Below are 16,351 nucleotides of genomic sequence, written 5' to 3'. Positions count from 1 at the left end.
TTTTCAGACAACACTGAAAGAAACAAGATTTGTCCAGCACTACTGGAAGCCCAGAAATGGTTAATCAATAGCTACTTTCTTTCAATGAAGATTATTATTGTGCTGTTAGAGTAAATTTGTAAATACTCTGAGGGTTTTTTTTCTTCTGAGATCAATAAAGAAAAACAAAAATGGGTAGTGCTTCAGCAAATTATGTGTTTAAATATTTCTTGTAGACTTTTTTCCACCTAGAAACTACTTCAGAAAATTTTCCTACCCTGTGAAAATCAGCTGCCAGTTTTGAAAACGAAAGTAGTTCATCACAACCAGTTGATAGTTACTAGAAAAAAGGAATTTTGGTCCAGTTCTTGGTATAAAACTCAACCTTAATTGCATAATTTCTAGCACACCCATAAAAACAGAGTCAAGTCCAGTTTACTCCTTTATTCATTACCTGTATCACAACATACAAGCTAAGCAGTGTGACAATTTCACCAAATTTGATCAAATTCCAGTTTTAAAGACTGTGCTAGTATTTCCATAAGCCTTAACATTTCAAAAGTCAATTTTACATAAATGTTTTAAAACAATGTTTTTCATTGTTATGGTTTCAAATTTCATTTTAGCATAAGTAATCTTAAAGGAAAAGTGCAGGAGATAAAATTCTGTATTGAAATTCCCTACAGACAGCATTCAGGAACCATTAAAAAATCAGGCAAAATTTTTGAGGATTTCAGTGATTTCAAGATGATATTTGAGTTAATAAATATTCACATTCACAGATATTCCAAAAAGCTATCCCACAGAGAAGTACTGCATTAGGAATGACACAGTCAAATACAAAAATATATGAGGATATTGCGCTAAACTATCACCATATCAAAACCCAAGATAAATGCAAATGAACCCATACCTTCAAATCCTCTTCATTGATTTCATCAGTTATGTCTAAGACACTGTCTCGAGACAGACGCCTTGTGTAGATATCTATGTCAGAAGACAGGTTTGTCTGAGGCACCATAGACATTTTCCGAAATGTTGTACTTCCCTTTTTGGAAAAGTTTGGTCCATAGCTCACAGAGGTGCCCGTCATCAGGTTTAACACAGATTGCCTCCTCCGAGCTTGCAGCATATGGTCAGCGTTCAGCATGTTACTCCGAAGCAGACCTACGTCTCCCTGTTCCAAGTCAGGTACCAGCGAGAGCCTCCTTTCTGGTGGGTCATTGTGGCCATCTTCTATCCCATTGACCTGCATCCCATTCTTCTGCACTACTGAGAACTTCCTATTTGCATTAAGGGGGTTAATAATTATGGAGTTCTTCCTTTTGTCATTAAAATCTGATGTTTGTTTAAAAGATTGCTTCTTTATTTCATTTCGTGATCCCATTCCTTCTCCTTCAATGGAAAATCGACGGAGAGTCTCAGTTAGAATTGAATTTCTTCTCTCTGCACTGAACTGATCAAAAGAATCAAACCCCATCAGCTCTGAGCTGAAGTCTGGTCGTTGACCCTGAAGTTCAGAAAATGTTCCATAGAAATAACAACTCCCTTCATGTAAAATTAATATTTTGTCCGCAATCTTTAAATGTTCCAGTTTTGAAGTAACCAAGATCCTAGTTTTATTTGCCATCAACTTGCACACACAGCTATAAAAGATGAAAGTGTTAAAAATTAGATTTTTTTCTTCATGATTAAATGTTCCTTTTATCCCTTTCACCTTCAATCTATTTGCCTTTACCTCCCCCCACTCCCAGTACAAGCAGTCTTTGGTGCTCCCTCAAACTACAAAGGAGGTGGTACGGCTGAGATGTGTAAAGGGTGAGTACTTTATCGGAGGAACCAAAAAAAGGGGGGAAATTTAATGATTTTCAGGTCAATCCAAAGATCTCAGTTCAACATGAAAATGAAACATTTCTCTTCATCTTAGGGTTACTTAAATCTTTTGCTACCAAGCTTAAAAGTATTAGTCACTTATGGTGACTGAAAAGCTCATGGAATGGCAGTGTGTGTCCTATGGTTTTGAGCTACACCATCAGGACAAGCCAAAATTCCTTGCCTTTGGCCAACCTGCTGCCAATCTCTTGGTTAGTGGGTACTTTCAGGTGACCAGTCTTTCAGTGATGAGAAAAACAAGACAAAATATAGCTTTTTGTAAAAAATTATACTCACAAAGAAGGGAAGTGTTTTAACATTAAACACTTTCTAGTACACAGACACACCAGATATAAAGCCATGCACTCTGTCATCAATAGATTATATCAAGCTCAATATGTTGAGATGCAAGAGGGAGCAGTAATGCTTACTCCTGGCCCAGGCTTGGTCCCAGCACAGTACACTGTCCTACTGCTAACACAAAACACTCAGTTATGAGAATCCCTAAAAATAAAAAGTCCCAAAAGGTATAATTTTGATCACTTCAGTATTTTTTACTGTTATTAAATTTCTGATCTTGGTTTTACTTTGTGCTGCTTGGTGAGATTCTTAAATACAATCTATCAAAACATACGGTACCTTTCAAATATCTCTTTTTCTGTAAAAATGTCTAAATGTCCAAAAGGAGAATCCAGAAGATACAAATCAGCATCTTTGTACACTGCTCTGAACAGAGAAAATGGAAATGACATTAGCTTTCATAAGTCTTATAAATCTACATAAATATAATTTAAAAAGAATGCCTTTACAATTTTGTCTCAAAAACTTGTAATTGATAGACTTTTCTACAGCATCAATATGGAGCCGGAGTTCAATGTTAAATGTGCTTATAAGACACCTTTCAACAAAGCCTCTCCTTGCTGCAGATCACATTACAAACTAACTCCATTTTCTATTAATTTCTGTGCAATCAAAGGAAGCTATTTTTCCAGCTGCTTTTTCCACAGGTTACTCTAAAGATCTGTTTATGGCCTGAATCTGACAGTCTCTGTGGGTGTGCAATGAGCATTTAAATGGGAATTTAGTACCTACTGTAACGCCTACTGGTGCCTGAAGGAATATTACATATACATAAATAAGTGTGTGAAAAGACTTAGGTCTCAGCACTTAGTTTTAAAAGTACTTCGAAATAACCGGTGAGCAAAGACAATTGTATTAGTGAGCCATGATCTTGTAAACATCTGAAATGGGACTGTACAATATTTCGAGTTTGGGACATGAAAAACTATTTGTGGCATTAGCACCTTAAGCTGTGTGTGCCTGGACATGGCTCACTAAGACATAAACCAGTGGTTGAGAGATCGGTTTTTTAAAATCAATTTCAACAGATGTTCAAAAGGGCCCCTTGCCTTCCTCCATGAGTATGAAAATCATGATGCAATATGAATTAAGGTATAATTAGTAAAGAAAATTTGGACAGCTGCATTATGGTAACTTTTTAAAGTACTTTAACAATGAGTTTTAAAATTATGATATTAAACAATGTGAAAATACTTAACCACCAGGAGAAAAAGCCCTCAATAATAGTATATTATGTTAATAAACTAAGGAACTTTATTGAAAAATCCTGTCATGATGGATTTCAATAACCATACGTTATGATGTAGTGGCTGCACAATAAATAAAAGTTCGTACTGTTCTTGGCACTTTCACCAGCAAAAAGTTTGCAGGTTTCTTCCTGGAATAATGGTAGCACTCAAATTATTGCTACAATTTGTATGTTGGACTTAGTAGCTATAGATGACTGGCTTTAGGGTACCGGACCAGGGAGCTAGCTCAAACCCAGGGCATGCACTGTTTTTTTTCCCTTGGTCCTTTCTTTCCCCCAGTTGTAGCTGCAGGCACTGACAGAGCTGTGTAAGAAAGATGGACTCAGGCAATCCCCATCTGTTTCTCGTGATGGCTGGTTGATGGCACTTCCAGCAGGGATTCTCATTTCACATGACTTTGCACAGAGTACAGCAGACACACGTATGCAGCCAGTCCAAGCAAGTAACACCTAGCTTATCAACAGTGCAGACGGGTACAATCCAGGGTTGTAATCCTAAATTTTCTCCTCTAGCTTTCTCACATCTTCGTCTGCAACCCACACTTCAACACCTGTGCATCTTGCAGCATGCTGAGCTTAGACTGGAGTGCAAACCAAATGTAAAGCAGATAACAGCCACTGTCTTTGGGACATTTAATTGTTTTAAAAATAACCATTACAAAGCTGACAATAACCATATTGTATCAGTTCTGTGACCCTCCAGTAAATGAGCTGTGACCACCTGAAAAGTGACAGACATGATTATTCATAGAATCTGGGAAATACTTCACATAAATACTGCATTTTAAATGAAAATTTAAGTGGTTGGGTTTTTTTTTCTCTGAAAGCTTTGCCTGCTCCTCCCCTCCTCCCTTATCTTACTGCATAAAACAGAACCATCCATATACCTCTTCCCTCTCACAAATCCACTAGAAAGATTCACACTGAAAGCCTCTCTGTTTTAAGGAAACCATCTTTTAGCCTCACACAGACACGTACACCTTTTATGGGATGTCAGTGTAGATCACCATAATGTGATTTTACTTCTCCCCAGCGTTTTTGAGCATGGGAACCAGCACAATTTGCACTTGGCACAGAAATAAATGGGGCCATTTACACATCAGAGCAGTCATTACTGAATTTCTGATAATAGCTAAGCGATTGCACTGAAACACATAGCTAGTTTACAAGACAAACATCTATGTTATTGTTCTGTAGCCCTCCGAAATTACTTACTAACGTTGGAAGGTCAAACAGAAAAGGCAAGACCATTATTCACAGGTACTGATTAGACATTGCTTTCCACTTTTTCTTTTTACAACAGAAAAAGACCAAAACTACTAGCAAGATTTTCTGAAACATGGTATTTTTTTCATTTTTGTTACCTGTAGACAGGGAGTGTGTCATTAACCAGTATATAAACTACTTAGTAGAAGTGTCATAGCAGGGAAATATCCTGGAACACTTCTTACTTATATCTTTGTATGGGTTTCTTCGGTACTTAGAAAGCTACACTTAAAGGTCTGAATCTCCAAATGGCAACTTGCATCAGGGAGGGGAAGATACATCTTCAGCTAAGCCATAGCATGCATCTGACATCGAACTTTTAAAATTCAATAAAGAAATATGCAGGTGTATCACAAACACAATTGCATGGCAAAATTCAAATCTCTGACAGTAAAATGAAGTTCCTGATATACCTGGAGGATATTTATTTAGCAAGACTTGGTCCACATGTATTAAAGTACTCAGTCATAATGCTTTACTTATACATGAAAGAGAACACTACTTTGAGAGAAAAATACCTTGCTAGTGAGATTCGTGCTCGCTGGCCTCCACTCAAAATGATTCCACCTTCACCCAGCACTGTATAATCTCTGTCTGGGAACTTGGAAATGTCCTGTTAACAAATATTTTTTTAAGAATCAGACATGTATTTTCCATATCCAAGAAACTCAAGCTACAGACTGGATGGAAGCATAGTGTACAACAGTGTGCAGACAGGTTAGACAGAAGTTGTAAAAAAAAAAGTCCCACAAGAGGTTTATTTCTTTCATTTGTTTATGTCATCAGAAATGGTGATAAAAGAAAACATATCATTGTACTGCAGAAAGCAATCACAGGCTGCAAGATCTCAAGAACAAATATTTGTCTTAATTGCTAGATCTCCATCAAAGCAAGGAATGTACCTTCATACAGTATCAATCCAATACATTGACTGTTCGAGTTTTCTGTCACATAATCATGATAAATGTACTTGCCACTGAAGTTAGGGACAGGAAGAAGCAAACTCTGTATCTGAGCTCTTCAAAACCAAGAGAAATTTATACTTCAGGCAGGTTTATTAAAAAACGCTTGCACAAAATTCCTAACCAGTGATTCCAGAAATGCTCAAAGTTTGCAAAAGGTTTGAGAGCCAAGTTCCACCGCTTGGGCTGTAAGTTACTTACAACTCATGACTATGCTAAAAATTAATCTTTACCCAGTGACAAAACCAGAAAATATAATTTCACTCTCATGTGAGACAGAGAAAGGAGAAAAGGCATCCTCGTGCCCCTCTGCCAGAGGTGGCCAGAAATTTTCTTGAGAGGAGTATTTAGCACTGAAACAGAGGATCCATGCAAACCACAATAATTCATGGAAGTGGAGACATCGAGAATGGCTTGTTTGCCTGAAGGTTGTCTAGTTTTTCTACTTTTGCAGTTGCTCCAACAAAAACCAATTCTGCCTTCAAGCCTTACCTGGCCTATGTCCTTAAGCCAATACAGTGACACCACTATCACTGTGGTGGTGGTAGTTTCAGGGGACTTCTCCCAAAAACATGGGCTGGATGACCTCCCTGTGCACCAGAGCATGAAGGTTTCCAGCGGATACAACTCCAGGACAGTTTGCCATGCACTGAGCTGGAAGCCCAGAGTATCCCGGAAGCTCCCAGTGTCTGTGCTCCCCACTTGGCAGCACTGGACTGCCACTCTCACTGCCTGTGCACGCCCTTGTACTCCCAAGGTGGGGATCTCCTTGCAGCCAAGGAAGATGACCAAGGTATCTGATACCAGATAAAATTGTTTCCAGTGTTCTCACGCTTTACAAAGATTTTTCTTTTAGTGCAACTTCTGGAGGAAAAAAAAGCAGCATGCAAAAGTGAGCTCCTGGGAGCAGGCTTTAGGCAGTGCTCTGGAAGAGGTAGTGTGTTTTAGGGTCTCTCCTCCCCGAGGCAGCCAAGGGGCATGCAGGAACTCAGCTGTCTGCATGCACTCTGCAGCACCCACAGAAATCCTGCAGCTTCTGGGAAAAAGACTGGAAGACTGGTGAAGAACTTCCAGGGCAATATGACCTGGGATTCTAAGAGGAGCTGCTCTCTATAAGTTTGCATGTCACACAACGTCAGATATAATCCGATTTTGATCACCCTGCTGTGATTTTGACTGTTAATCACTCTCTTTTGGGCAGCCTGTTGGCATTCCAAGCCTCTGAGGTTTTGCAGAATAAATAAATAAATAACAATCCTTCCAGAGAAATGTTTCCTTCTTCCTCCCCTGTAAATTGCCCTGACCTCAGGAACAGAGTGAACAATGCTGCTCAGCCCTGGATCAGTGACAGATGAAAGGTCCAGCCACTCAAGGACTAGAAATTGACTGCCTAGCCTGTCAGGAAATGGGAGATTCTCCCAAGTCTTTAATTTGATAATAGCGTTTACTTCCTGATTTAGAGGATTCTGACCTTAAAATCAAGATGCTCTTATGTATGGAAAATCTATTGCAGGTGATTTTTAAGTTCTTCTCATGTTAACTAGTTATTTCCCTCTTGTAAAAGGAGAATCATATAAGCAAATCCCTGGTACTAACATAACAGCTGAGGCATTTGCAGAAAAAAGGATGTGAAAAACAGTACCAGCAACATTTTTAAAAGAAGATTTTTCTGAATGTGACAAAATTTTCTTCCTATAGGTCATGAATTATTTAGAGAGAATATGTGACATTCTGGCATAAAAGCTTTTCTGGCACTCAACTTGAGATGACCTGCTCAGATCACTTTGTGGTTTCACTATGCATGTGGGAATCATGTTATTCATCTGTAACTTTGATATTTACCCAATAGCTTAATCTGAACATTGGGATTTGCATGGTTAAGTACCTAGATATCTAAACTGATTTCAACTGTTCCCATTTCTACCAGTACTGCTGCCTGTAACGGTGCTGGGGCCATTGCTGTTTCCTGATTCTACTTCTTCCAGAAAAGCCCAGGTGAAGAACTGGGCCCCGTGCGTCTTCCCCTGCAAACAGGGTAAAATCCTAGCCCTACTGAAATCAATTCCAGGGCTCCCATTGTTTTAAATGGTGGTGGGATTTTGTCAGATATATTTCTTTGCACGTGTGTCAACATGGAATTTTAATCAGACTTTTAATGAGTTCCCCTTCTGCTCTCTTCCACCCTTCACCTCAGGATAATATACGGCATGGAACAGACAAAGAACCTTTCAGGCTGTAATTATAATAATTAAAAAATGTTTAGTAATTTCTTTCAAAGGCGTAAACAGAGTGATGAAGTCCAATAGACACACAATGCTATTTGTTGGAACATGCATTACCTATTGTAAAAAAGTACATAGGGCTGGTCCAAACACATCCTTGCTGTCATTTTATGCAGGAAGTGAAATCAAGCCAGGGACAAACCTAATGTAATGATGCTGAACAGCACAAACCCCAGTATACTAATGAATTAGCCACTGGATTTTCTTTAACATAGCTTTTTCACAATGATTAAATTGGGAAACCTATTGGTAACTAATCAGAGAAGAAACCCCCCACAGTTCCCACAGACATTAATTACTTTCATGGCTGCTTCTAATATCAGGAGCTAACAAATCTCAAGTTGTGCACCCAAGGAGAAGGTACACCTTTTAATATCTGTTTATATTTTTAACAGTGTAAATGTCATACTTATCTACCTCAGCAGCAAAGAGATGACCTTCATAATACCTTTGGGCTTGGTATGGAAGAATACAGCCAAGATAGTTTAAGGTAATATCTCTTCTCAGGGTGAACAGGAAATATGGTCTTATTATAAAAAAATAAAACCTCAGAATGGACTTCACACACCAAGTCTTTTCTGTAGAGACTGTTTGTTATCAAAGTAATTTGATAAATCATTAGCAACAACTAAGATAATAAAGCCCGACAGAAAATAGTTTGTAAGAACCATGCCTTTCAGCAAATAGTTGCTTTATATATCCAAGGCTACTCAAACTACTCAAGCAGTTATAATGATAGAACATACATATTTTACTTATGGGGCCCCTCTTTCTTCCTTAATCTGTCCTTAATGATGTGACTTTCAATCTTCCCTCTTCTGCTTTCCCTCCAAAGAGATAAAAGTCATGAAACTGTAGGAACAGAGCAGCAGTCTTGACTATCTCCATTCCATCTTCACTAACCCTTTCCTCTATTTCACTTCCATTTTTTCTACAGTCCCACTATCTTAACCATCTATCCCCTTCCTTTTCTTCATTGCCATTAACATTCCACATGTTTATTTCCACAGTTCCCAGAAAATCCCCCCCTTCACATTGCTACCTCCTTCCTACCTGCCAAAGTACACCCATTTTTACCTTCTTTCTCTGTTTTAGAGAAGCTGCCCCTGAATACACTTTGCAATTCTCTTTCTGTAGTATGGACTATTTGTAATGAATTAGAAGAAAAATACTGAAGCCTTTATTGTATAAAATGCCAAGTAAAGCTAAATACAAGCTAAGCAGAAGCAGCACCAAGGGTTTCCAGCAGGAGCTGCAATACTGTTCCACCTAATAAATAATTTTTATCTTTAGTTATAAGAGGAAAATGTACTCTTTTGCTTTGCTGCTTTCTCACTAACACAATTATTTCTGTACTTCCAAGCAACCATATTCAATTCTAATATACCAACAAGGTAGAAATGGAACTGAAAGAAACCTCCAGATTTGAATTCAGTGATTACTGAAAAACTTTAGATAATTAATTTGAAACGTCATTTTGCAGAATGCATAACTTTCAATTTGTCCTGATTTTCAGAAAAGAAATTACCTTGGAAATAACACAGATATGAACTAAACTGCGAAATTTGAAATTTTAAAGTTTTGAAATCAAGTCTGTGTTTCAGACTCATACATACTAGTGAACATTTCTATTAATTTTTAAAAGATGAAGAATTTTCAGTATTTTTTTTTATATCTTGGCTTTTGGCTAACCAGCTGAATATACTCAAGTCCTCATTTTCCAGAAGCCAGAAAAACAGATCTCTTTAAATTATTTCAAATCAGAATTTTTTTAAAAAGATTATTTTATTTAGGTAAATAAATCACTCCTATGATTCCTGAAGCTCAGGCTTTTGTTAGATTCCAGCTGAACCATTTATGAAGGACTTCATGATTCAAAAAGCATAAGCTTTGCTTTTGCAAGAGTTTGTAACCTTGAGCAGAGTGTCAGGCTCACCCAAAACTCGCATGAATGCTGGCAAAACTCACTTTCTCTATGGTGAAACATTCCCGAAGAACAGATTTTTGAAATATGAAGTAATTGGTATGCTGCATGTGGATAGGTTAAAGGCAGAGTAAGGGAATAAAATATGATTCCAGAAGTGACACAGAAGGTAGGACAACATCCAAGGTAACCAGTCCAGAGCCCTGTACCTAAGGGAAAGGGGCAGAGGGGAGAGTTGTCTTGACTGAAATAAGTTTTTAACTAAACGATATCAACACAGAACTTTGCAGAGAGGCTCTGTTAAACATATTTACTTGACTGCCGAGAAGCTTCTTGAAGTCAGTGCATTTGGGAGTTGAGTCTATTTTTTTTCTAATCAAGATACTCCCATGTTATAAAGAAACTGTGCTAGCCTATTTACTTCCAGTTCCCCCAGGGAATTCACTGTGTCAGCAGCTTCACAGCTGACCTGCCCACGACTTTGGGCCATAGACAAGAATTGCAGTTAGAGGAGTCTGCTCATGCCAGCGGATCATACCAGTGCAAGGTGGAAAAAGCATAAAGGTAGCCAGCTTTTGGCCCCACGTGTCTGAGATGCAATGGCTGTAGTGAGAGATTTGAAATATTATCTGGACTTTCTGTCTGAAAGAGGTATTTATGCTATTTTAGCTGTTTACATTAGGATGAGATGAACTTCACCTTGACATGCCTGTTGCTCTCCCCAGCTGTGAAGACAAGCTAAGTAACTTGCTCTCATGTAGTTTACACTGCAGACTTGTACCTGATTAGATAACCAAGCCACCTCTTAACATCCTCTTGTAGAGAATTACCTAGTACAAAGCACTCAGTTCCAGACTTGAATCCTTATTGTTCCTCTCTTCCACACACTTTGTAGTTTGCCAATATCCCTTGTGAAAAACAGGTACAAAATCAGGGCACAAAGAATTTCACTCACTGACATAATAACCCCTCAACTCCGACTGATGTAGTCATCTGCTAAACTCCTCCCTGCCAAACCAGCCAACCAACCAAAATCAAACAAACCAGCAGAGATCAAAGGGGCTGGAGCAGTACAGTGGGATTCAAGGATATATGTTTCTGTTGGAGGGTATCCTTGACATTGCAGTGAACTCATCACCCAGGAATGGATGCCATCCCTTGCGAGGAGACACCAAACATGCAGGAACATAAACCAACCAGGGCTTGGCCTATTAACTATCTCTTTCTGTAGTTATTTTCTCTATAATCTAAGCTCTTACATGAAAATGAATCTCCTGAAGTCCCTGTAAAACCAGCTCAAAAAAACACAGGATCTGGCCACAAATTTCTTTAGTACTATTATATGATTTGATTTCACATGGGAACACTTCCTCTATTTGCATGCCATGTTAAACATTACATTCATGAGCAGCTGGTGGCTCTCAAATCAGAATATGTGTTTACTTTAAAAGTGGTAATCTCTTAAAGGTAGTTTGCCATTATGTGTTTATGGCCTTTTAGGTAACCATTGAAGGATCAAATGAACTAACTAGGTGGAAAAATATCTATCTTACATTGCAAAAAGGAAGTCATGGAAGTATGGTTTCAAAACTAATGAATTACTGCACCCCTTCAAATGGGATACGATGTTTGTTTATTTTTTAACAAGAATAACTGTAACAGGCCTGCTTCTGCAGTCTTGACTGGAGGAACACATTCTCGTAGGATGACTTTGTTCATTGTTAACAGTACTTAGACACAAAAGATTCCTGTTTCAACTGCCAAAGGTGTTACCTTTTTAACTTTGCAAGCACTAAAATCAAACAAAAATCCCACACCCTGGGTATAGTAGGTTATTAATACTGATTTTTCAACCTAAAAATGTGAAAATCAAGCCACACTCCTTCCTCATTTTTCATTACAACAGTAACAAGGATTTTGCAAACCCAGCTGGCTACTCCCACAAATTCCCATTTATATTCATGTTGCCCCTGCCATGATACTAATACAACCCTTCAATCTCCAGGGAAGTTTCACTTGTTGAATTACTTCAGATTTAGTAGCAAGTTTCCATAGAGATATAAACTCAGTTCACATCTCCCAGTGGTTTTTGCTATTGAGTAATGAGAATAAAACTCAATTAATTATGCAGGGTGGTTTCTCAGTGTTAAATTTGTTCCTACTTGGTCCTCAATTTGAGGATCTAGGCAAAAGTTCACCTTCTCTTGTTAACTGATTTTCATCATGAATGTGATGAAAAGTACTTGATAAAAAGGGTAAAATACCTTGTCAAAAAAAAACCCCAAAAACAGTAGCATAAGCCAAGGCAGCACCAATTCATCTTATCTTACTTTTCGTGTACCTTTAAGCTTGCCTGTAGGGACTCTCTTTAGGAAATGAGTTCAGAATCTGTACCGATTGCATCTTGGCTTCTCTCTAATAGCATGCCAATATAAGATTTTAAAGGTAATAGATTTGTGATAGTACCTGCACACTCAAAATTAAATCCATTCAAACAATTTCTTTCAAAAAAGCTTCTGAATAAAGGACAAATGGCAAGAACTACTGATCTGTGCTGGAATGGTTTGATCTAGGAGTTGAAAGTCTTGACCTCCGTATTCGCAAACTGGGATGTTTATTTTAGAAGATGTGTTAAATTAGGTACCCACCCAGCTTGCTTGCTAAAATACTTGCTGTTTCTCAAGGAAAGGAAAAGAGAGGAAGAAGGCAGTGGAGAAAGAACAAGCAGCCCTTCTCCTATGCCTTTTTGTAAAACTTTTTTTACTATGATGTTTTACAGAGTGTATCATATAATGTAAATGTATTTGCATTCCCTTGAGTTCAACATCACACAAGAGTAAGGGCAATACCTACACTAGATTTACTTTGTGCTAGGCTTTCAGAAATAATTTTTGTCAGTAAGGCTGTTTCTATAGGATACCAAGAACACTAAGGTAGCTCTTATTTACTCTTAACCTCTGCCCATTTACAAACTCTGGTAATTAGAACGACATTGTAACACATGATTTTGCCTCCCCTGATGCCCTACTTACCCTCAAAGGAAAAATATAATCAAGAAATGTAATTATAATCAAGTTCTGAATAATTTCACACATATAAAGCAGGCTACACTACCACAAAAATACACATATGAGCTGTACAAACAGAAGTTTAAAAAATACCTTAGGCATGCTTCTACTGATGCACATACAGATGCATTTGAGAACCCTCCTCATGCTTCTTCAGTATTATGTATCTATACAGTGACTTCCTGAAATTATGACAAGCAGTGGTACTTAGAACTGACAAACTTTCCCCACTGAGCCTTTGACACACAACTGTCTTTCATTGTGGATCCTTTCAACAACTCAGATCTCATACGCTCGTACAGGGTTGCACTGTGGTGCCCCTTGCCCTTGGTACCCCCACATGCCAGACGAGGCTACAGAGCAGAGCTGTGAGGACCAAGGACACGAAACCTATGACACTATACTGCTGCCACGTGCGTGCTATCAAGTGGGGCTACACTCAAAGGAGCAGCATTAAAACACGTTTCCTTTATGTAGCCTCACAAAACAGTATCTACTCTGCGACATGATTCACTGCATCTGACCGTTCATCAGTCACACACCTGTGTGATGGGCATTGGGTGAGATAACAGTTACGTTATGCACAAGAAAAAAGGATACTTGAGAGATGTGTACACACTAATTAAGCCTGTAAACCCAGGCACAGACTGACCTACTAATGTATTATGCATTACACAAACATACTTTGTTAAACCATCCTGACAGAGTATCTGTGAGGGATGCAGTTCTCCAACATATCATAATAATTTTCTTTTTAATATTCATCTTCTGTTTCACAGTATGACATCATGAACAGGCGTACTGGCACAACTGGAGGGTATGTGAATTGCGGCAAGGCAACAAGAATAAGAAGCTGAAGGCAGAAAGCTCTTAAACTGAGTATACAAGTCAAGGAAGTACAACACGTAGCTACCTGAACTCTCTGGACTAAAAAATGTCCCATTTTAGTGTTCTAAACTGCTATATACTTACGTGAGTTCATGAACAAAACAAAAGAAATAAAAGAAAATCCTTTTGTTGCGCATAGTTTCATTACTTTCCAGTAATGTTAATTGTCCAAAATTCATTAGAGAAGAAACTATCTTTTTAAAATTCCTTTCGATGGTTCCATACACATACAGAACAAAATGTAAAGCTACAAGAGCATCTTTTATAAAAACATCAAAAATCCTTCTTCCATCCAAGAAAAACCTACCAAAGTCCACCTATTTTTCAGGTAATGGTTAATATAACCAGATTTGCCATTCTTTAGGACTTCAGGGAATAAAAATCTAACACATAACACATTCTAATCTCTAAATAAAGATCTGATTTCCTATACAGTGAAAATTTTATTCTTGGACACCAAAAAATATGGAAAGCTCTGTGAAATATTTACTTGCACTTTCCATCCTTTGTAATTACATTGACATAAATTTATCTGAAGTAGTTAGCAACTCTGAAAAGGCTGTAAGTGATAACTCCTTAGAAAATGTACTATGTACCAATTCAAAAAGTCAGGCAGAAAAACACAGCACTGACTTTTCTGAAAATTCTCATGCACCCCAAATTATTTAAGATACACTTGCTTAGTATAATTTGCATAGACCTAAAACAAGGCACAAAGCACCTTGCATGAAATCACCCAGCTTCAGTGTCCTGTTCTGTTGACAGACAAGAACAGGCTATTCACTGTGTGCCAGGAAGCCCCAAACCTATGTAGATGGTGTGACATGATCCACATAGAGTGACCTGTAGTATTTTATTGGCACTGATGAAGACAAAAGAAAAAAGGCATCAAATTTAGGAATTACACTAGATCTTCCGTACGCTTCCTCTATAGGGTGATGGTGGAGACGGCAAAGCAAAGGGGAGCATTTCGCAGGTATGTTACTTTTTGCAGTAGTAATGCATCTATTTGCCCACTGGGTCAAAAAAGATAGCTTTGCATTCCCAAAAAAGTTTTTGTGAGCATGGAGCTTGGAAGTAAATCTCACTTAGCCACCATTAAAAGCTGTATGTTAACTGACTTTCAGCATATGTGCAATAAGGAAATAAACTCTCTTATATCATCAAATCCTTGAAGAGCCCATATAAGAACTAGACTCAGCAACAGGCCTACATTGAGGTGCACTACATAACTACCTAAGAAGTTGCAGAGAAAAGGGCAAAGTGAACTCACTTAGGCAAAAACACTCTAGTAGCTCTCCTCTCTGAACAATGAGAACACACACAACCCCAATCCAACAAAGCATGAACCCTTGTTGCAATAAAGCCCTAGAAGGTCATACTAGGGAACAAACAGGGAATTAATATTTGAAATCCATCCTTCAATCTGCCATACTAAGTCCTGTTTGGTAACTAAGATGTGACAGCTAACAAGACTAGAAAGCATTATAATAGGAATAAGGTAATGCACCTGGCTTCCTTCCAGACCATTCTGCCTTCTCTTCAGGCCAGCCCAATTTATTCATTTTCAGTCCAAAAGAAAATAACCTTATAAGTATCAAACTTGATCTCAAATAATGAGCCCTGCTAGGAGGTGAAGCATATCATTCTGCACAGAGCTGCACCAACACAGATCAAAGGTGGCTTGATTGAGCCTGTTTGGAGAACAAAGGAGCTGCAGCCTACCGAGACACCAAGCCGTCCCACCAACACCAAAACAACAAGCTGTCCTGCTGACATTGAGACACTGAGCTGTCCCACAAAACCTGAGACACTGAGCCATCATTAACCACCTTCTGCTTTAGGAAGGGCCTGGGCTGGGAAGCGTCTTTGGGCAAGGACAGTTTTGAACTGCTGAAGTCAGTTGTTTCTTGGAGCTTTGGCATTAACTACAACTTTTATGACCAGGGTTAAGAGCTACTCTCTTCGGAAAGCCTGACACAGAAGTTGTTAATTCTCCTGTCTTCAGAAGCTTTCAAAGAAGATTTCCAGCAAACCACAATCCAAACACAAGCTGAAATGGCCATAAACATATAAGAAAAGCTTACTTTATCGCTTAACTATACCCTGGTCTGAGATAAAGCACAGTAACCTCATCTTATTTTTTAAACAGACTGGCTATTGTTTTCTTGCTTGACTGGCGCTAAAGGAAAATATGTTTCACTGTGTGGCCTTAAGACAGATCCTATTAAGCACAGGTAAATATTTATTGTTTTCATCTACATGTTACAGACAAAATGCCAGATCTTAAGGCACAGCAATAAGGGTGGAAAGGTCTGAAATTCTGGCTCCTTTTGTATCTTGCAATGTGAAAAGATATCTTTTCATACACTACCCTCTGGCATCATCAAACACACACAAGGACATTTTCACGCCATTGTACTAATTGTGGGCCACATGTCACATAAAGATATATCCTGCAATAATTTCCAGTGTGAGAATTTTGAATGTGCACACACAAA

General features: G+C 38.4%; 1 protein-coding gene across 1 annotated transcript in view; it reads right to left on the bottom strand.

Moving 5' to 3' along the window:
* The window catches only part of CFTR (CF transmembrane conductance regulator), a 91,359-nt gene that overhangs the window by 39,385 nt on the left and 35,623 nt on the right, over positions 1–16,351 (bottom strand). The window contains exons 12-14 of the mRNA XM_086473119.1: positions 5,245–5,339; positions 2,491–2,577; positions 893–1,625 (exon numbers count right to left, since the gene is read on the bottom strand). Coding sequence (XP_086329245.1) covers positions 893–1,625; positions 2,491–2,577; positions 5,245–5,339 — 915 coding nt within the window. The remainder of the gene's footprint in view (positions 1–892; positions 1,626–2,490; positions 2,578–5,244; positions 5,340–16,351) is intronic.

The sequence above is a fragment of the Leptosomus discolor genome, chromosome 1 (assembly GCF_034619465.1).
Source record: "Leptosomus discolor isolate bLepDis1 chromosome 1, bLepDis1.hap2, whole genome shotgun sequence".
NCBI classification, from domain to species: domain Eukaryota; kingdom Metazoa; phylum Chordata; class Aves; order Leptosomiformes; family Leptosomidae; genus Leptosomus; species Leptosomus discolor.
This window is presented reverse-complemented; position numbering and strand designations above follow the sequence as displayed.